The following is a 23120-nucleotide window of genomic DNA, read 5'->3' on the forward strand; positions in this document are numbered from 1 at the left end:
GAGAGATTGCTAAACTTTCGTATTAGGGTTTGGATTTTAAACTTAAGAAAAACACTCATAAGATCATCAATATTCTTTCATTTCGTTTTCTAAATTAACATCATGTCTTAGTTTATTTACTATTTCAATACTTTGGGTGTACTATCGGTTTTTCTCGGTAGTTGCACTTTATTCGGAAAGATGTTTGCCAAACAAGTTGGTTCAAGTCAAGGAGATCAGAATCTCATCTTTTTCTTTTTCCCTTTTCTGCAGTGGGAATAAGATCAGACAGCATCAGAAAGGCGGTGGAGTTGACTTTGATCATATCACCATGACACCATCCTCATGGTGCACTTCCACCTGTGCTGCAAAAGAAAAGACTACGATGTCAACAAAGAAGAAGAGCTTGACGTTGAATTTCTCTGCCGTAGCTTAACTTTGATTTTTGAGAGATAGAACCCTCCAGAGATTATTAGTAACAAAATATAATGCACATAGATCCTTTCCAGAGATGGACTCATACGATAGTAAACAACACACAAATTACATTCCATAACGACACCATTAAAGCAAAAACCGATCACTTGAAAAACTAAAGATTACACTGGAAAGTAAATTACACATATCATGATCCTCTACAGCGGCGTATACAATGCTCAACTTCAAAAACACAGAAAAAAGGACAACAGACAAGGAACACAGAAGTAACTTATTTATATTTAAGAAAAAGAAGTTGGAATGTAATTTGGGTTATCATGCAACAGCAACTCCTGCAATACAAGGTCGCCTTTCAGATCCATTGTTCTCTGGTATCAGGTCGAGGGGAAGTTTTCTTTTTGTGCCTGTTTTGGTTATATGTTGTACAGGTGTTACATAGCTTCTCAGTCTTTGTATATCTCTTAGCTGCAAGGGTTTGCTCATGAATTCCTCAGCTCCTGTTGCAAGACATCTGCACAGTGGAATTTAGAATTTCAGTGAGATAGACCTAATGTATCTTAAGAGTGCACCAGCAGGTTGTCTTTGTGGTGAAATATCAGGAGCACGAAATCTACTAATTAAACAGTTCCGGTTATTGTTGGTTTCAATCAGTCCTTAGGTGCTTCTATTTTATGTTCTTCAAGGAAAAGTAGAGTCCATAATCAATATTATTACCAGTTTTGGTTCATATACTTTATAGGTACAGGTATTTCCCTTTGAAGGGCATTTAGTTAGCCCAGGATTAACGTTTACCCTGAAAGCTCGTGGACCATGGACAGTTTGAAACAATTTTGACCAACACAAGTTACCCAACCAACAACTAGTACAATACTACTAGTAGGCCAACACTACACTCCAGTATAATAGATGGCGGCACAATCCCAAAATACTAGATGTCCCTCAATATTAGACATGGCCATATTACGCGTCAGGTACTTGAAACCAACAGGCAGATATCATAAGTGGCTTCTGAGGTGACATGCTATTTTGTGTTCTTGACCAAACACCATCAACAATTCCTAGACTATTAGTAATAACACACCACACCAACATGAACATGCATCCATCTCTATCATAAGTGAGTATAGTAATACCCTTGTTACTTGGATAGCTAATGTGAACACTTCGTGAAAATAGCTGATAACTGAAAAGTAAAGAAATGCAATGCAATCTTAAAAATATTACCAACAACCTTAATTTTGAGTTATCATTGGTGTGAATTTACTAACCAAAGTTCAAGTGAGTAGTACTAGTAGTGGTTTGTTTAAACGAAAATTCTGTATAAACAGTGGTTTTGAACCACGGCAAAACTACTCTCTCACAGTAGGTGGGTCCCAAAGCCGGCCCCTTGTTTTCTCCCGCCGGCGGGGCCCACCCACTGTGAGTGGGCGGTTTTGCCGTGGTTCAAAATCACGGTTTATATAGAATCACCCCTGTTTAAATTTCTTTGGTTTGGGGAGTGTAATAACTTCACAAGACTTGTGTACTTCTGCCTCTATCTTTATCTATAGTAGAATAGTGACAACTCATCAAAAAGGCTAAAATATGATCTTTGATCTATCGTGCAATTACAATCATACTTATAATATATCTACTATAAGTAAAAAGACTTAGTCTCAACCGTAGTAAGATTTTGGTACCGATGGCGGGAGTTACCAAAATGTCGCCGCTCAAAATCAGTTATATATGTTAATTCAGGTAAATCAGGGAAAGCACTATGGGTGAAGTGTTGGTGATACAATGGTGACATTTGGTTACAAGTATAATAAACACTATGGATAATGATGGGATGCCATGTAACTGTAGTTACCCAATAAAACAGAGGTTTTCTGTGCCTTTAGAAGAGTCGTGACTGTCAAAACTCATTTGAGGGCTTCTCAAAGAAAATTTGATCAACTTCTATAATATATGAGCAATCAAAAATAGAAATAGACAAGAGGTTATTATACTCTCTTTCTCAAGTTAATGTCACAAATAAGCCACTACAAGTAATAGGAAACCCCGAAGTTCCTAGTAAACATTAGGAGTAACACAAATTCTCGTTTTCTTGCAACACCTATTGCCTATTTCATTAGTTCCTCTCTATCCGTAATCGGAATCAAACTTTTTACCAACTTTAAATTGAATGGCGCCAAGGGTATCCACAGATTATGCAGATATACCTTGTTAACAACGTCGACAGTAAACCCTTTTGTCGTAAGAACATGGCAGTATGATGAAGCCAAATCAGTTCTTAACGAGCGACCCTTGGCAGGTTTTAACCAAAATTCCCCCCTAAATCATTACAAACGGAGAATCTGAAAAGAACCTGCTTTGAATAGTTACGTGCTACCTGAAGTCATAGCCCCATGGCTTCTCCATCCTCCAAATTAGAGGAGAGAGACGTTCAAGTTTGGATGTAATGGATAGTTACATTTCTTTTCTTTACCCTATGAAAAGCAGAAGTTAAGCAAACAAATCCAGCGATTCACAGTAGACCCAACCCATTTGGGACATCGAAGGCATCAATGCTTTTAAAAAATGCTTGCTAACACATTATCCCTTGCAACATTGAGGTAGAACAAGCCGAAAGAACAATGTATTCAAATTCCAAATGAAAGAAGTGGTACCTGCTGATTCTTTCGGGATCATGTTCCGATGACATTATCACCACGGGGATAGATTTTAGATGGCTGTGCTCCTGAAATTTCACATACATAGAGTTAGAAATAACAGAAAACAAAACAGAGAAACCGACTTTTAAAAAGATTCAGCTAAGTTGCAGCAACTTCCAATGACAAAAAAGAAAAGAAAACTGTGCTTAGACCCGTAGTTACCTTGACAACCTTGAGAAGATCATAACCATTCATCTCAGGCATACAATAATCAGTAAAGATTATATCAATATTTTGTTCCTGAATGAAACTTTTGTCAGTTAGATTACTAATGTATGGAAGCAGAATGCTTCTAAAAATACATATGGCAAGATAAAAAGAAAAATGTTGCAATTGCATAATCAAGTATGGGCAGATCACTGATAGACAGAAACAAGACACCATGAACAAAACCATTGGACTTAATTATCCGGCCTATATCTGAAGCTCAGACAACATGTAAGTTTGTATAATGCTTGGGTCTCACCACAACCAATACTCCTTATTGACAAAATAATAATTTTAGATAACAACATTAAAGTTGCACATACATTAAGAGGAGTTTCAACTTTAGCTTCGTTCAAGCCTAGAACTTCCAATGCTTTTTTTCCGGTTGCAACAGTAGTAACTGCAGTGAAAATTAAATTAATAAAACTACAAGATTTGATCAGCTAAGTAATGAAAAGTGATACCCAGGCAATCACCGATGAGAAGAAATTCAAAGACGGACAGATCTAAATAGTATTTTCCTTTTTCCCGTAATGCTAATGATCATACTATCGAATGCACATAACCCAGGTGACTAACTTTTGATGAGAGGTGATGCAGCAGAATAACATGCAAATTGTCGACATAAAAATATAGTACAGATATGGACAGGAATACAACTTTACTTGACCCAAGGAAAGAGTACAGGAGGCATCTTCTTAAATTATGATTTTTAAGGAGGATACCAGTGAGATAGGCCAGATCTTTTATGTGTACTCAACATTTATAAGATAGTGAATGAGGTCGTTAAACGCCGGGATCCAGTTGCAAATCTCGATGGCAAACACGTGGTTTCACCTTACAAGGAAGCTATCCTGGGGGTTTCTAATTTGTACAAGAAATAATGCAGCACCTAATTGTACTTGCAGAAGGTGAATCACAATCTGAACTGATAACTAGGTAAAACATAGCGTGATGAGACCGTGTATCAAGAGTGAGCAGTTAATAGTCGGAAGTTACAAATCACAATGCTGCTCAAACTTGCACACTACAATTTGGGACTCTAGACACACCATAATGAGTAAATATTGAGTTTCGGTCATTCGATGATACTACGTGGTGGAGAACCATTCTGATTACATGATAAAATTAGTAGAATAGTAGACAAAGACACCTAAGAACACATCAATGAACAGCTAAACAATGTCAATCGAGATACAAAGCAGCCAAATTGTAATCCTAAATCATGCCCTAATGGCCTGGCATATGAGAACCCATTTTGTAAACAATTTTTTCTCGAAGGGCTTTTTGGATGCAAAATAGTAGTGTTTCATTAAATCAAAAAACATGGCTAAATTATAGTCTTTGCGAAACAAAAGACATGAAACTTATGTATTATCAGTTTAAAATTAACCTTAGCTATAGGGATCCAAAATCTACATTGCATAGGATCCCCATTTTGGAAATACTACTAAAATAATAAGACATCTACGAAGGGTCAAAACGCATTTTCATACTTTGTTAGGCTACAAATTCTTAGGAATGCAAAAGATAAACATAAGGAGATCTATAATAAATACAAGTAAAGAAACTTGTAAATCTCACCCTTAAATTTGGCAGTTTTGAGTAATTTCTCAACGATTTTACGGTCAACCAAGCAATCATCAACAGCTAATACATGAATCACATGACTATTTAAACAACAAGAGGTTGTGGTAGAAGAGGAAGATGAAGAAGGGGTTGGAGATGGAGGTGTAGAAGGGAACTCAGCCATGGTTTAGCCAAACGAAAATGCAACAAGAGAAAATAGATAGAAAAGACTGAAATTTGTTGAGAAGGGAGAAGTGGTAGATGGGGGCATGAGTTGAAACCATTAAATTGAAAAGGAGGGAGGGACGAATCCATTAGATTGTGCTGTCGGGAATCTTTAGGTGGGAACTTATATTCATTTTTATATTTCGCTTTACTCTGTTTCTGACCTTTCCCTGATTAAAGGACAAAACACCGTATCAATCCTCCTCCTATACAATACATCCCTTTTAGACAACACTTCTTCTTCTTCTTCTTCATCTACTATACGGCTTGCTTTTCACCCTTACTGATTTTCTTTTTCTTTTATTTTTTTTGGGTAAATTTTTGTGGCCAATTTGCTGACATTTTTTGGGTAAATTTTTGTACAAATGACACCTTAATTGATGGATGGATTGTATTTCTTTCTTCTACCAGTGATAGAGTGAGAAATTGAGAAGAGAAGAGGGATTCCTAGGACCACATCTGAAAACCAGACTCATTTAATGTTTGTTATTGCGTCTGTTTGGTAGCCATTAATCCAAGGAAAGGACACTAATCTGACCGCCACTTACGTCTTGATGAGTCTCCTGACGAAATCATTTCACCAAATTTTATTCCATCCAACAAACAGACAGATTTTCCTTAACTTTCTTTAACAGGCTTATTATAGGGGCGACATGTTTTATTAGAGGAACGCCAAGTGTGATAGTAATGTCTCTTTAGTTGGTTAGGATGTTCTAAAGTGATGTAAATTGACTAGGTCACACTACCCATTTTTTAATCTAAATCAAAACTAAATTGAAAATTTGTTTTCTTTCTTCTTTTCTTCTCCTCCTCCCATCAAACATAACCTCCATTAAAACTCAAAATTTCATCGTCTTCGATTAATCGACGATTCGAAAATTAATCAAGTGTAGTGTAATGACTTATATGAAGTATGTTTTGAAAAATCCAATTAGGGTTTAGTTTATCTTGTTCGATTTAAGTTTAATTTCTATCAAAAATTAGGGTTTTAGATGAAAATTGAAATTAAAGTTTCTGGGTTTATGTGAATTACGGTTGATTTTAACTCTATTACGAACCGTAACTGGAGATTTTGATGTTGTTACGGTTGGTAATTGTTCAACTACCGACCGTATGTTCTTGTATCCGAGAATTTTGTTCAGTTATGGTTGGTATCGAGCATTTAGTTACCAATCGTAACTGGTTTTACAATTGGGTTTTCCCCAAATTTAACTAGTTACGGTTGGTAGTTCATCTTTTACGAATCGTAACTATGAATTACGGTTGGTTACGAGCAAAATACCAACCGTAATTAGCTCTGAAAATGTAAGAAATTGAATTTGTTAACGTATTTGAGCAACAAAAAGCTAGTTGGGACTAATTTAAAAATATACCTGGTCATTTTCAGGCATTGGGTTTTCATTTTGTTGGTTAATTTCTTTAATTGATTGAGATTGACCTTCACTTTGGGTTAAAACTTCTCACCATCTCCAAACTTTTTATTTTTTAAACTCTAAAATCTAATTTTGAGTTAATATAAGTGAAATTAATCATTAACATTAAACTAGGTTATCAATTATGAGGGTCAATTTGTTATTTCCAGTTTTTTGATAAGGAACACCTTGAATGATCATGTAATGACCTTTTTGTCCTGTTGGAATGTCGCCCCTCTAATAACCTTGCCGCCCCTATAATAAGGTTGTTCTTTAAAGTGAAAACTGAAAACAGATTCACAGTGAAGAAAAAGAAAAGATGGATTTTCATCCGGTCGTGCACAGACAAACGCAACGAATGAACACTGGTTTTACAATGGGGCTTAAACAAACATTAGTGCTACTACACTACTACTGCTAGCCACGGCAGTGCAAACCTTAACAAGATTGAGCAATTCTTTCATCTAACGGCGAGTATTTTACTACTACTATTATTTTTTGAGACAGCATGATGTTCCATTTTCCCAATTAAAAAAAATGAAGAGGGTATGATTTTCCATACTTATGCGAAGAAGTGAATGTCAAACCAACTAAAATACTAGTAGTAGACTCTAGATCTCTGAAAACAGAAAAAAGTTAGAATAGTATATAATGCTTCCCAAACCCGTGGGAAACAAGCAATATTTATGTATCTTTGATCGATGGAGTATTTTGGAAGAGATATGCGAGTGACAATAACCAATGCCTTGGTAAAACAATAAAGACATCATTGAGTGTATTTAAGAGAGGGAACATATGGTATCTTTCCACTGTAATATTGTCACCACCAAGCGTGCCTTCCTTTTGTCTCCTTTTCTATACTATCTCCACCATAAAAGTTGGAAACTCACTCCATTTAGAGTAAAGACCCATGAACCACAATTCTATTTTCTGTAAAATGAATGGTGTTTGTCGATACCTTTTTACACTTCTCCTGCAGGGTGCATAGACCGACCGATGTACGTATATCAGAAAACGAAGCGAATATAAGCAGCTTTATTCCAAGTTGAACTGAACCCCTGCAGAAGAATGATACATGTACACCTGTGCCAATCCGTAAGTATAGAAAATAGTTCCAAATTGTTCAACGACCAATAACAACAATCAAGAATAATGAAAGAGCTAAAGTTCTCATTTTAATCTTCTAACACATCATAGAGTTCTGTTTTGCATTTTGATTTTGATTTTTCTTTTTTTTTAATTTTTTTGCCACACTCAATGGCAGACACTATAAATAGCAATTACAATCAAGAATGGTACCCATAAACAATACCATGTATATTTCTATAAAGAAGAAAAGAATTCAGCATCACATCTCTTGCCTAACTTCGATTAGACAACTTTCTGCGGGGATTGAAATGAGGATATAAATCCATTATGTGCTCCGGCATAAAGTCATGTCTCGTTAAGAGTCCGCTGATTGGAGGCCTCTGCAACGAATGAAGATGAAATCGAATTAGTTTCATGCCAGCAAAATGTAAATGATGTTTGAATATAAATTGCAATATCAAAGAAATTTGGCGTAAACTAAAGTGAAGATGCGATGCACCAGAATTTGAGATTAGCGAATGTGGAAAGAACACAACTTCACTTCAATTCTTGATGTTGCAGTTACCCAATGCAATTGTGTGTGCATATTATGAAACAACACTAGGGAATGTGCAGTCAAAATTATGAGAGATACGGAGTTGTCTAAGCATAAAAGGTTTTTAATGCGTCATGAGTGCAGAAAACAAAGTGAAAATAAAAAAGAGAGAGATTTTCTTACCCCTGGAGTCTTTGGCACGACGCACAAGTGTCTGAGGCCAAGTTGTCGAAATAGAACTGCTGCTTTGGCCAACGACATTGTCTCCACGACAGTATATGGGGATGAATTAGTGATTGGGTGGAGATCCACATACATATCCATCTCCTCAGGGCTAATATCCAAGTCCTCCACCTTCAACCCTTTACCCGACCCTGCTTTTGCGAAATCAAATGCATCAAACTTCCGTAATATCCCCTCCCTGCACAAGATTTTCTCTTTTGTAAACTTTTTCCCATTGAGCAACACGACCAAATGAGACCTCAATACAAGCCCACACAATTCTGGTGCCTCGACAAAAGGTGGTTCATCAATGACGGGGAACCCATTATGCCTTGTCATTCTTAAAACATGCATTATGTTCCCAACCTTCTCCACGCTCGAGAACGTCATCAGTGGACCGGACACAACGTCTCTTGCGACCAAGTGCTTCATGTAAGGCTCCAAGTGAGATTCCATGAAGGGCAAACCCTTCAAAACTAGTATTTGGTCATAAACACCCTTGTTGAAGCTGTCAGCAACTGTTTTGGAAATAAGAAGAACCAACATAACTAAAGGAAGCATCAGGAGATCATTTGTGAGCTCCAAAAGAATCACACAGATTGAGACCGTCATTCTCATGGTCCCACCAAGGAAAGAAGCAGCTCCAAGAAGAGCAAAAAGACCTGGATCAAGGTCACAAATGGAGCCAAGTAGGGTTCCAATCAGGCGACCATAGGAGGATCCAGCAAGAATAACAGGGATAAAGAGCCCAGACGGGATGGCAATGCCGTAAGTTATGATGCCAAGACCATATATGGCGAAAAAGAACACGAATAAGCTAGAAAGATAAAATTCGTTCTCGGTTCCTGAACTGAATAGATTACGGATGGCATCGTCATTAGTATTGAGGAAAAGTGAGGCAAGATCGTTGTAGTGGCCTGGTGGGCATTGGAAATTCTTGTAGTTACCCGAACGACCTATAGTTGGGCACTGCTCTTTAAGATCATCGGGGCAAGGCGTGCAACTTCCAAACCATGGAAGGCCGTAAGAACAACATGAAGTCAAAAGAGATATAATGATGACAAGAAGGACTTTGTAATGGGGACCCTTCCTGCAATTTATCAAATACATATATAAATAGGAGTATCTTGTAAGATTGATTCAGTGATAAATTTAATCACAGTTCGAAAAGTTAATATAATACATATTTATTAGTATCCTGCCAGCAAAATTATACTTAAAGGGGTTTAGATTACATACTCGTTGATTATGCTGTAAGTGCGGAGGACTTTGTCTACAAGATAGTTGTATAAACTCCCAAAAAGACCTCCAATCACTCCAAGGAGTAACACCACTAGAAGATCAGCGGTACTATATGATGTTATAGACGAACTAACATCAAACATTATCAGCCCTCCTTCACCAAACAACCCACAATTTCCATTCCTGCAAAATAATATGAAACCTCGAAGAACCACGGCAACAACTGCTGTTGTGAAAAATGTTCTCCAGAGAAGAGCACCTCTCCACCTGACATAATTACACAAAAGAAAAGCAGTTCAGAGTGCTTAATTGAGAGGCATCCGACAATAACTAGACAAAATATATAGAAAAAGAGCTTACCATGAAGCTGCTTCTTCTAGAGCAAATAGAACACCACCAACTGGGGCACGAAAGGCAGCTGCAACTCCAGCAGCAGCACCACAAGTGATCAAGTCCCGTCGATCTCGATCATTTTTGAAATATCTGAGCCATGTCCAAGTCAAATGATACTTCCGGGACCCACCTTGGCCAAGTAAATTGGCTATGCAAGCCCCTGTGTGTACCATAGGTCCTTCCTTACCCAAAACAAATCCACCAGCAACTCCAAAAATGGAACCAAATATCTGAAAATTTGATTGGAAACTAAATAAAGCCCTTGCTCCCAAAATCAAATTAAAACCTATATGCCAAGAGAGAGGAGAACGGTCTTCCACACTGGACCACATATAGTTGCTAAGTAACTTGTTATGTAGCCTGTGTTAGAGGGCTATATGAATATGATTTAAATTGGAGCATACCTTTACAAAGAGAGTACTTGGAGCCAATATAGAATGAGCATCCACACCATTAAGATAAGCTTTTACTTCTGGAATACCAGAACCTGCTGCAGCAGGGGCAACGTAAGCACAAAGAACTGCAGCAGCAATCGCCAAAACCACATTGCAACCAGCATATGCTACGAATGCCTGGTAGAACCTGTACTGGAACAACAATAGCATCAGAGTTACTCAATTTAGTTGGAGAAGCTGGCTGAAAAAAACATAGTCAGGTTACTTGTACCATGCTTATTTGGACATTAAAAGAAGTTTTCATATGAAACCTTTTGTTTCAATATGTATTTACGGAAATAGATAAATTCAGGCTATCAACTAGGTAACTACTTATTACATTTGAAAATAAACATTTTAAGCCAAATCTATTTAAAAGTCATGTGTGCTTCATCTTGAAAACATATATAACTCGCAGACATAATAGTAGTGAGGCTTACTTTTGCTTGAGCATGAGATCGCTAGTAAGCACCAGTTTGAAACCCGCTATGTTCTCCACCGCGAGATTATTAAAGAAACCAACAAGTCCTGTAGCCAATCCTATAAGAAGTGCAAGTGTCCACTTAAGGACAATGTACTGAAATATCTGAAGCTTCTTCCTCGATCTCCAATCCTGCTTGAATAAATCATTCTCAACAATCCTAAAAAAGAAAATGCGCAATAAGTAAGGGACCAACAAAAGTTACTTGAACATATTTTAAAATTTCTTATATAAGTCAATGCAAGTGTAAATAGTTCTATATTGGCTCACAACCAACCATTGTTTTATATTAATTCTACAATATCCAGAGATTTTCAATACAACCCTTTGTGTCTTTTGCATGACTTTGATTACTAATATGTTGATTTTTCTTTTGTTTCTCAGCTATCTCCTAATACCATGAGATCCAGGTTGCACAACACAAAGATGGAAAAATCCACAAACCAATTCCAGTCGAGACAAAAGGAAAGAAAGAACAACACTTACTCATAATCAAGGCTTTCAATTGGACAGACATTTGCACCGATCAGAGCAATCTGAGAAGTGGTGTTGGTCCTTTTCCTAAGAAGTGGCTCTCTAATCATGTCTTTGTCGAATAAATCTGAACCATTTCTCACAATCTCTTTTCCATCCATTGGCAACGCCTCACTTTCTATGTCAATCCCATTATTATCTGCTGGATCCATTTAATAAAACTAGTATTTTACCTTGGCAACTTAATTTCTTCAACTGTAGGTGAAATTCACCTGTATTTTTCTACTCCAATCTCTGAAACAAAATCTATCAATTGTTTACTTCTGCTTCATGTTCTTGTCCATCCTATGACATCACTTATCACTACCTGTACACAACAATTTTAACAAAAAAAAAAGTTAGTTTCTCTTCACAAATGGTAGCAAAACATCGAAAATTTATCTAGCTATCGACATCTCTATAACAGTAACCAATTACTTTTTGATACTCATAAAGTAACAGAAAGAAAATCTATCAACTTTTTCGTTCTAGATTCTTTAATCATTGGGTTTGATCCTATTGGACCCCAAGTGGAGATAAAGAAACCAAATTTCTGCACAGAGAATCTCACATATCCAAGGTTAATACAAAAAACATTCCAGGATTTTCAAGTCAATTTACTCATAATATTATCATAAAAAACAAGATTTAGAGGAAATCCATCAATTAAGGTAGCAAAAATGATTCATAAATGAAGTATAAATAGAATCACCAATCTCAGTCAATTGAAAAAATAACCCAAATTTCTGATTATCCATACAAAAAGAAGCAGAAAAAAAACCACTACTATCTAATTCATCTCTGTACATGATTCAATCTTTCAAGCTACAGAAACTTAAAAAATAAACTTAAGAAATGGTTGATCAATAAAAAAAAAAAATGATTGAAAGAGATAGAGACCTATGATTTTCCTGGTATTCTTCTCTGGCATTGCATGTGATCAACTTCTTCACCTAAAACTTCAACATCAAAAGACATGAGAAAATTCTCCTAGATTTATAATGACAAAATGAATGATATTCCTTGTACTGACAATTAATATTACTTTATAAGTTTTATGGTACAAGTTCAATTCACCTATAGAGACACAAATTCTCCGGTAATTAAAATCAATCAAGAATACAAGTAAATTTTGTTAAATTGGAACGCAAAATCCAAACAAAAATAAACTTTTTTAAGGAATACTATTAAACAGATTTTATTACGAGGAAAAAAAGTTGTGAACTTTCCAATAATGAACATGAACTTTCTATATTTAAACAGACATTATTAACCTTCTTTTTGTTCAGAATTTACCATTTGTGACATTCATTAATTTCATTCCACTTCTCCATTTTTAGGAAAGCAAACAAAAAAAAACAGAGTTCCAAAACAAACCCAGAATCAAATCGTGTCATTTCTTAAAATGTTCAGAAACAAACCCAGAATTATATTTACCTGATTGAATGAAAATTGTTCTTTTTATCGCCACCTATAGAATTGAGATGAAGAAAGTGAAAACCTTCTTCTCCTGATCACAAAAATCTTCAAACTCTCTCGTATCAGAATTTAGATCTAATTGAAGCTAATGACTTATTAACATAGGAGAAGATCTTTCTTTCTTCTTCTTCTTCAATTATGAGAGAGAGAAACAGGAGCGTATACACGGATTGGTGGTGGTGGAAGGTGAAATAAAAAGCTCTGTTTTTAACAAGAAAGGAAAAAGGAATAGCTCATATCCGTAGGTGTATGAGTCAGCACGTGTAACACGAAAACTATTTCTTTTTGATTAATTAATTTGATCTGACTAGATGACAGGTGTGTGAAACTCATTGGTTTAGATTATTGATGTAATAACATATTTAAATATTATTATTGCTCCGTGAATAAAGGAGGAATACGTAGGGAATTAGGGATCTAGTTGCCTGCTCGACAACGACGAGAAGAGACTGTTGGGTGCAATGGAGAAGGTGTTCCTTGTATATGGTTTACCACATGGGCAGCCAAAATCGATTCCATGATCCAGGTCCTAGTTAGCAATTCGGGATACGGATAGTAGTTCGGAACAGTATACGTATGAAAATTATACGGATTCGGATAGGTTGGGTTCGCTCAAAAATCCGGTCAACGGTTCATTGTTCGGACAGTAGTTCAGAACAGCATACATACGTGCATGTTCGTTTTATAAATGTGAGTTTGGCACTTAAAGTTCGGCTTACATATATAATAAATTGATAAGTATTATGACCTTATTACGAGACTAATTTTATTTGTATATGATTTATAAGATGGAACAAAACATTTTAGTGTGGCCGTCTATAATTTAATCGCATAAATGTAATAAAAAACTAGTTTATAGACTTTTAAACAAAAATGAACACATAAACACTGGTTAAACAACTACCAATAGAAAATTTTAACGGAATAATTGTATTTAAATATAAAGTATATAAAGAAATCAAACAAAGTTCTAGTCCGAAAATACCATTCGGATTCGGTCAGTTCAGATACGTTCGCGAATCATTCGTGAGGTCCATATAATCCGGGAACTAGGTTCGGAGTTCAAATAGTTCGGAAGTATCATTCGGATTCGGTCAGTCCGGATACGTTCGCGAATCATTCGGGAATGATTCAGAGAATTACTAACTAGGATCCAGGTGATTTAGGAATTATACGAAGTAAACATTACATGGTTCGATGGCGGGTGCAGCCACAGGCGGTGCCAGAAAATCCTATAAGGAGAGGCAATTTTTTTAAGGATAGGACGGATGGCAAAATTAGGCTTTGGACATCTAAATTTTTAAGAAAAATTAGGAAAAATGTGCTTGGAAGCCGGCATGGCAGGATAGGAAACTTCATACCCTTGCAATGGGCTGGCTACGCCCCTGGGTGCAACTGAGGTGCCATTAATCTTTTATCTGTGTATATTTCTGATTGACATATATTTGTTCATGAATGTTATCTCCACTGCCAATGAATTACATGGGTTCCCCTTGGGTAGTAAGTCACAGTGCAAAGCTACGTGGGATGTTATTTTACAAAAGAGTCAACAAAAGCTCTCTACTTGGAAGGATATATACTTATCTAAGGGACAAAGATTATTAATGGTCAGTAATGTCTTAGGCTAGCAATCCCGTCAGTGTATTATCTATCTATGTATTAGATGCTTGTCTCAGTTATGAAGGAAATTGAGAAGATTGTGTGAGGGATTTCATTTGGGGTTCTTCTGCTAATTCTAAGAAGAGGAGTTGAGTTTCTTGGACTAAAGTTGTTTACCTAAGAATATAGGGGGTATTAGTGTTAAGAAGCTCAAGCTTTTTAATAAAACTCTCCACTGAAAATGAATTTGGAAGCATGGATCCGAAAGAAGAATTTTTTGGAGAAAGATTATTCATCAAAAATTTGGTGACAATCTTTCCTCTTTTTTTCCAAACACCTCTACCATGTCTATTAAACACAACTTATGGTCAGTTATTCCAAAAAGCTAGAGACCATAATTTTCAGAATTACCCTTTATAGTTAAGAACGGTAGTAAAGTGTTATTCTGAAATACAAGTAGATTGGAGACGCCACTCTGCAGGTTTCTTTTAATTCCTTATATAAGTTATCTAGAAAAAAAGAATGCTTCTGTTATGGATTGTAATTATGCAGTTATGGATTGTAATTCTGCAGAAGTTGTTTGGTCTTTGGATTTCTTTAGAAACTTGAATGAACATGAATTAGGAGATGTCGTTCTTTTATTACAACTACTGGTGATCCTGTTGTTGTATCTGCTAATGTTGATGAAGATGGAGATAATAAATTGTTGAGGGAGGTGAATCTCTGTTGCAAATTGCTACAAATCTCAGGATGTTGATTGATATATTATTTTTCTTAATAAGAAGTTGTGGAACTCTTAAGTACCATTGAAAGCTTCCTTCTTAATGTGGACTCTATGCTATAATGGTGCTCCTACACTTGGCTATCTGGAAAAAGCTGGTAAACCAGATCATAACAACTTTCTTTTCTGCAGCACTGAACCGAAATCAAATAAGCATCCTTTCCTGCATTGTAAGGAAACTTACAAATTGTGGAACTACTTCATCAGTAGTTTCAGAGTGGATTGGGATTTTGCGCAGATTCTGTTAATTTCAAGAGCATTCGAAGAGTTGTGTTGAAAGCTAAGCAAAAATCAATTCTGGTGATTAATTAATTAATTATTTATTATTTAGAGTTTGTTTGCTTTTCTTAAAGGAAAGGAATATCTCAAAAAAGAAAAAAGAAAAAAAGACTTCCAAATTTGCAAGCAAACAAATAAACATAATCTTCACTTTTTAAGTGTTATCGTCTAAAGCAGTTTTTTAATATTGGTAAATGCTCAATTTACCATGTTTTATTAGCAACTTACGTACTTTATTTGTTGTTTCCATATAAGTTATGACTTATGCATGATTACCTTCGTTATGCATGATTACCTTCGCTTTAAGAGCAATTATTTCTTCACTGTTTTATTCAAATTTTTGTTGTTTCATGGCTTGTTATTCTAGATTCAAGAACATCGACAATTCAACACGGCATCGCTTTGAGTTCATCTTCAACAAAGGTATTCAGGGGATCCGGGTTTTTCATTCATATATACAAAGATTAAGGGCCAAGCGCTCCTTTCTTTTTGGAGTATCTCTTTATTAAAGAATACAAACCTTCAAAATGGTCGGAACCGAATTCGAATAATACCATCTTTTCTCTCTACTTCCCATACAAAAATTGGGTACCTTTATGGTATTTTTCTCTTTCTCTTTCCAATTTACATGTAATTGGTATTTTTCCTTGCATTTTTGGGTTTTAATTTTCTTGTTTTTGATGTTCTTTTTCTTGTAAACAATCATGTAAGCACCTTTTTGGATTAAATGAAATGTGGTCTGATTTTTCTAAAAAAAAAAAGACACCTAATTGTGAAGAAAATCAAATAAAGAAGATAAAGGTCCATAACAACCAACACAATTCAATTGTCCAAAGTCTCACTTTCAATTGTCATATATACAATTGAAAATAACAAGCCTTGTTGTTCACCATAATAGGAGATCATTATCCAATCGATAATAAGGCGAATTAGCACAACACAGTGCCTTTCACTGTAATTACCCGACATTCGGTGGTTGGCCGAATGAAATATATATAATGGTTTGTCCTTTCTTAATACCGAGGCATTTTCAGTACAATTAGCTCCAGAGTTGGCAGAAAACTCTGCAGTTAAGCGTGCACGGACTGGAGCAATCCAGGGATGGGTGACCTCCCGGGAAGTTGTTGCTGGATGACCGCAGCGATGTCCGTTGAAAACCCCACATTGCCAGATAACCACAATGGCTAAGTGAGGACAATATCGATGGAGGGATGGGTCATTACAAATGGTATCGGAGCCGACGACGGGTTACTTGTCGAGGGTGGGAAGGTACGCTGGACGGGATTGGTCTAGGTGCTTGTCTCATGTAGGGAAAAGAACGTCAGGGATCTGGGCTTGAATATATATTCCGGAGCTGAGGACGGCTCCAACTTAAAGTGGTGGTACTGTAATACCCACGATATTCGGTGGTTGGCCGAATGGAATATATGTAATGGTTTATCCTTTCTTAACACCGAGGACTTTTCAGCACAATTAACTTCATAGTTGGCAGAAAAATCTGTAGTTAAGCGTGCTTGGGTTGGAGCAATCCAGAGCTGAGTTACACCCCGGGAAGTTGCTGCTGGATAATCGCAACGATGCCCATTGAAAACCTCACTGCCAGATAACCACAATGACTAAGAGGGGACATTATCGGTGGAGGGATGGGTCATTACATTCACAATACTATGTCAGAGATATACGAAATGTTTAAACTGCGCTACTACAGCCCGTTCAAAACCCCACACCGCCAAATAACCACGGTGGCTAAGTGGGGACAGTATTGGCGGAGGGACGGGTCATTATATTCACAATACTATGTCAGAGATATACAAAATGTTTTAAACTGCGGTGCTGCTGGATAACCGTAACGATGTCCGTTGAAAACCCCACACTACCAAATAACCACAGTTGTTAAGTGGACACCGTATTGGTGGAGGGACGGGTCATTACATTCACAATACTATGCCAGAGATATACGAAATGTTTTAAATTGCGCTTAATAATTATATGGATATACAAGAGGCGTTTTAAACTTCGTCAAATATATGAGGCTTTTTAATCTTCACTAAAATTAAAAAGGAACACAAACACGAATGGGCTTTCAAATGTATGTTCATTTTTTTTAATAAATAAAAAATTGGTGCTGAATTTTTCGTACTCAGATTACTGGTGGCATCACTCGGTGACTTTACCACTATATCACAGTGACATCGACAAGATACATTCAAATCGCCGATGCAACTTAAAACAACAAGTTGTGCTTGATATTACCTTGGGGTCAGATATAGGTTAAACAAAATGATATAAAACAAAACTATCTTATTTCACAATAAATTAATATTTTTAGTTTTACAAGTCTTCTTGAAGTACCTACCGGTCACGCATCCAACACACTATTAGCAATATATTGTTTTTATTGCCGACTCATATGCAGTATATGCCCCACTCAGCGGGGATGTTCTGTCTAGTCTATTAAGTTATTTATGGTGGTAAGGGTTATGGCGGTAAGATACTCCTATACAATTCAAGACAACAAAATCAAGGCTCTCAATAAGTCGTGGGAATAGGATATATTTGAAAAGATGTGACGGTGGATGGTGCCAGGGTGGTGAGATAATGACCAGGGAGTGATTGCAAGAATAATATCGGGAAGGCGAAAGTGGAACCAGATGCTAGTTGATTGTTGATTGCATGTCGATATTGATCACTAAGCAGGCCTAGCTTGTCCCTAATATGTTTGCAGGAACAGGCCATAAACAAAGATATCTTAGTGGCACGTCAAGTGAGTTATTCCTGTTAAAATCTTGGCTCAACAGAGTCAATACTGTCGGGGCCAGAAAAAGCAAAAATGAATTAACAACTCATTTGATCCATGAGCCACACCACTTTTGACATGAAAATTTTGTTAATTAAAATTACCTACTACTGTTTTCTATCAAATTAAATAAGTTACTAAGTTAGTAAAGGACTCCATTTATTTATTGAGTGATTTGACTAATGAGGAATGTAAAGAGAAAAAACAATTGTAAATTTGTAAGCTTATTACCTGCTCCACGGCTGCTCGACAAGAAACCGCTGGGAATGATGCAGGGGTGTCTTGTATAGATATGGATAATCACATGGGGCACATGGAAACAAGATCGGTGCCGAATCTGCAGGTCGGAGGTAAACAATTTAGGAACTATACGAGGTGCAGATGTGATAGTTTTCATGATATCTAGAAAAAATAATTAGAAAATATTGGATGTGACATTTCACTTATCTCTTGCGTGTACTTATCAATAGCTAACAATATTAATCTATACATAATATTTCAATATATGAAGGCTCAATTGGGGCCATGGAAACTAATTGGGGACCATGCCCACACTCAAAAATATATGGGTCTTCCAAAATGAGGATGAAATACTTATTTTATCCTTCTCTAATAAAAAAACAGTTTGAGCCGTCAATATTAGAAATGTATAAAAAAACGATCCTCATTTAATATGAAAGGGTCGTCCGTATATGATAATGCTTAACTGACGACCCTTAGAGTGATAACTACAGAGAGTAAAAGATTTTTTAGTCGTTCGGTTCTAAATATATAGAGTTAACGACTCTATATGATCTAAAAGATGGAGTCGTCATCTTTTAGGAACCTCATTGACGATTTTTCATAACTGAACAATGGAGTCGTTTATTTTGGTGCAAATTCATTGACGACTCTACAAGGTCGTTAGTTAATTATACTCACGACCTAACGACCCTCACACTGAGATGTTGCATAGTGACCATGATTTTGGAGCACCATTCATGCGATTTGAAGAGTATAGGAAGTTTACCTGATTGTTTAGAGCTTGGGGTTCCTCATTTTGAGTGTTGGTTCCTTCATTTTGAGCAATGGGATCTTCAGTTGCACCATTGTTCATAGCTTCCTCTATCAACATCTCCTCATCAAACATCCAATCCATATGATTAGTTGAGACAATCTTGCCATCAATGCAATCATTGTTGTTGTTTGAAGCTTCACCAACATCATTTCCTCCACTAGAATCACTAATTTCAAATAACCCTAAGTTTTCCCCCAAAACTCAACTTCTTCTTCTCCACAACACAAAAACACAATTTTTCTTTTATCAAATTTTTATCCCTAAATCTGATTTTAATCTACCCAAATTAATTAACAACTAATCAACACTCAATTAACACTAATAATCCAGGGGTAGTTTAGCCATTTCTAAAAAAATGGGATAAGGGATAACTCTCAATTACTATTTCATGACCTTTTTTGTCCTGTAGCTAGGGATCCCCAATTACTATTTCAGGGCCCCCAATTCAGCCCTACAATATATTCCCACACGATATTAGATTGGAGAAATTTCTGCTTGGTTGCATTTTAGATGATCTCGAGTTAGTTTCGACCAAAAAGGAGTTTAGTTTGGTCATTATTTATTCAAAATATTAAAATCACTAATCTATGGCAGAGTGGTCTTTTTGGCCATCTAGCGTCAGTTGTCCTTAGGACAGATCCGGTCGTTGGTTTTTGATCTAGGGAATCAAATCAATTGGTGGAAAATTGGTTTTTTCTCTAGGAAGACGCAATGAAATCTAAAATGTTTAACTAATTTTCTAAAACATGTCTTACCCAGGCCAATAGTTGTGCACGTGTCCTACTTAGATGTCTTACTAATCTCCTATTTTATCTTTAACTTCCTTAAAAGTTGGAAACCAACTCCTAACTATGTAACTGCACTATCACTTTCCCTCTATCCAGTTTCATTTTTTCCTTTTGATCACTCACTTTCATCCCTGTTTCAAGAACATCAATTTTTTTTTAGTTTTCATCGGTAAGTTTTAGCTGTTTGGTTCTTGATACCCAATCAACGTCCTGATATTTTCAAGTATAACTATGACGCAGTTGCTTTTTTTGGGGGAGACAAAGAGTGGTCGGATTTGTTTCAGAGAAAGACAAATAGTGGTCGTGATTTTGTAAGCCAACAAAGAGAAGGTTTACACCGTCCGTTTACTCTGTTATGCACTGATCCACCGTTCTTTGTCTTACCAAAACACAAGTTTCTTCTTTTTGCATGCACGGATCTGTGGTCGCTTTTTTCAGTTTTTCTACGTGTCGCAACCTCCTCTTTTTTCTCTATATTTTGCGTAGGTGTCTCTTATACAGGGTGTTTGTATAACTTTCCCCAATCAGTTCCGATAGTTTCTCCATGCTTTAGTTTTGTTCTTCTTCGTCTCCCAATCACTTCCGATAGTTCCCCTGCTTTAGTTTTGTTCTTCTCAATAAACTTGGTGTATCTTCTGATTCGAAGGTGGTCGCTCCGATTATATTTTTATAAATCAATACTAATATATGTTATTTGATATTGCAGGGAGGAATCAGAATTAGGGAGATGGTTTTTCTGGAGGAATCAGAATTAGGCAGATGGTATGTATTATTTAATTGGGGTTTTAAGAAATCACATTTATGTCCGTCGTTGGTACCTTTTTCATTTTAAATTTGGGTGTTATATTTATGCCACGGTATGATCCTTGATGTTTTAAAGGAAATGCTGGATAATGAGTTTTCTATTTGAAGTTGTGAGCGAAGATCTTTGTTTATGTGTTTATCATTGTTTGTTGTGTGTGGATGATGCAGATTTGGTAAAGCATCTTCGACGGCCTAATTAACTTTATCCAGTCCATGCTTGGAATGAGTAGGAAGTGGGATTTTTTTGTGCTGCAGATTGAAAGTACCACCTTTAGTCATGACGACGTTTGTTGTTACGGTAAGTCTAAGTGATGTATTTGTTAGTATTTGTTAGTAGTTGAGATTTGAGATCAGCTATCCACATAAATTTTTTCTTACATACTATAGCCAAAGCAATTGGCTGATTTGATAGCAACTTGAAATGAGTGGAAACTCCTGTGCAGCTTAAGTTGGTGATGACCGTAAGAAAACACATGAACAGCGTGATAAGTGAGTGGGAATTTTCTTAATTTTAAGAAAATTTTAACTATATGTGTCATGGATCTCCTTAATCTGTTATTAGGCTGTTGTACCATGCAGCCTCCTGGCCTGCCTTACTATGACCTTTCAAACTCAGCTGGATTGCTTTTAACGTATACTAGGATAATTGGTCACTAAGTGATGTATTTGTTAGGGTATCTTGGGAAACAGGTCCTGACCGTTCCGGTATACACTCAGTGGTTGCTTTTACTTGCAACAAATAAGATTGCTCTTTTCACATCAGTACTAACTTCGATTGTTGAATTTGAATTCAAATTTATAGGCTGCAGAGTTGGGATTCGGCACTGCCTTTGGAATGGGTGATGGGGATTAAGCAATAAAACATGTAATTGTTGCACTCTATCTTGAAAAGTCCTTTACTGAAGAAATGTTAGCGGTTCAGTACAGTATATTTCAAAGTCTTTTGTTCATTTAATTTCTTGACTTGAATTCTTTGGCTTATTTATTGAGTTTTCAAACACCTGCAAAGGTTTGGATGTTTCTCTTAAATGTTTGGAATTAATCAGAGTGAAACAAATTAGAGTATCTGCATTATCTCATAAGGATTGTGGAATGAATTTTCAAATGATTACAGTTGCCGACTTAACTCGCAATGTGTGAGAGCTAGCATTCAAATTTACAAATAGGGGTTGAAGGTAAAGTATTTGTAGTGTGAATTCTTGGAAGTCATGTCATTTTAAATTTTGTAACACTGAATTAAGAGCGACTTACAATTACGTTCGACAAATTTTCTCATTTTGCATGTGCAATGGTTTTCTCAATTTTTCATTTAATGACACGGTTAGCTTAGATTTCTGGGAATACCATTTTCTTAACCATCATCCAAAATGTTTTCATTTCCGCTAACACATCTTTGCTACGGGAAATTCACGCGAGCTTTTAGTTCTGGAAATCATACGTCTGACATGAAGTGGGAATACATTTATTAACATTCATCATTCAAACTTAAAGGACTGTGTTGCAAACATTTGAAGCTCAGAAAATTGTACACTTTTTTATGCCTTGGATTGCAGAAACCATAATACGTTCACACCAGCCAATCTTATTATTCTAAGTTTCATGACAGCCACAAATCCTTGCGGCCCATTGGATATTCATGGATCATGGTGTTGTAAATCTTTATAAGTGAAATAAAATAGTGAGACGTACTCTTTAACGTGGAAAATTTTATGACCAAGAACCTGTGTTGGATGGTTGAAATCATCCATATGATTTTCCAGTTTTACATTGCAGAGTACTTTACCTGAACTTTGGTGTGATTTTGGATATTTTTGCTTATCAGACCGCTAATTTTGGATATTTTTTCCAACTGGCTTAACCAAATGAAATGAGAATATGAACAAGGAATCAGGAATGCAGCAATCATGGAAACGAGGGTCGAGTATTTCCATTCAGTAAAGTTCAGCCCAATCTGAAGTTAAATGTAACTTTAAATCACGCCTATGCATTGAAATTTTGGATTTGTTAATTGTAGGTTGTTGGGTATTGCTTGGGTTTGTGCTAAGGGGGTCAACCAAATTATATTACTACTGTGCGACTTTGCAGTTAGTGGAATCCAAGATGG

At 36.3% G+C, this 23120-nt stretch overlaps 2 protein-coding genes and 1 long non-coding RNA gene across 5 annotated transcripts; 1 reads left to right on the forward strand and 2 right to left on the reverse strand.

Annotated features, from left to right (window-relative positions):
- Positions 1–481: 481 nt before the first annotated feature.
- LOC113347316 (two-component response regulator ORR3-like) lies at positions 482–5496 on the reverse strand. Its single transcript, XM_026590945.1, has 5 exons — positions 4902–5496; positions 3641–3717; positions 3273–3350; positions 3066–3136; positions 482–928 (listed from the first exon to the last, which is right to left on the reverse strand). Exons 1-5 carry the CDS (start codon positions 5068–5070, stop codon positions 733–735), a joined length of 591 nt encoding a protein of 196 aa, XP_026446730.1. The 5' UTR covers positions 5071–5496; the 3' UTR covers positions 482–732.
- Positions 5497–7673: 2177 nt separating this feature from the next.
- On the reverse strand, positions 7674–13102 carry LOC113347317 (chloride channel protein CLC-c-like). 3 transcript variants are annotated; one of them, XM_026590947.1, is made up of 9 exons: positions 12870–13102; positions 12333–12385; positions 11406–11760; positions 10879–11079; positions 10409–10586; positions 9972–10234; positions 9609–9878; positions 8331–9459; positions 7674–7992 (listed from the first exon to the last, which is right to left on the reverse strand). In XM_026590947.1, the coding sequence occupies exons 3-9, from the start codon at positions 11603–11605 to the stop codon at positions 7885–7887; spliced, it is 2349 nt and encodes a 782-aa protein (XP_026446732.1). In that variant the 5' UTR covers positions 11606–11760; positions 12333–12385; positions 12870–13102; the 3' UTR covers positions 7674–7884. The 3 variants fall into 3 exon arrangements, with proteins under 3 accessions (XP_026446732.1, XP_026446731.1, XP_026446733.1); XM_026590946.1 differs by having other exon boundaries at positions 12333–12391; XM_026590948.1 differs by lacking the exon at positions 12333–12385.
- A 7573-nt stretch (positions 13103–20675) lies between these two features.
- Positions 20676–22080, forward strand: LOC113353111. The gene is made up of 3 exons (XR_003361080.1): positions 20676–20974; positions 21185–21314; positions 21819–22080. It is a non-coding gene; the product is annotated as an uncharacterized LOC113353111 (long non-coding RNA).
- Positions 22081–23120: the final 1040 nt, after the last annotated feature.

This window comes from Papaver somniferum, chromosome 2 (assembly GCF_003573695.1).
Source record: "Papaver somniferum cultivar HN1 chromosome 2, ASM357369v1, whole genome shotgun sequence".
NCBI classification, from domain to species: Eukaryota; Viridiplantae; Streptophyta; class Magnoliopsida; order Ranunculales; family Papaveraceae; genus Papaver; species Papaver somniferum.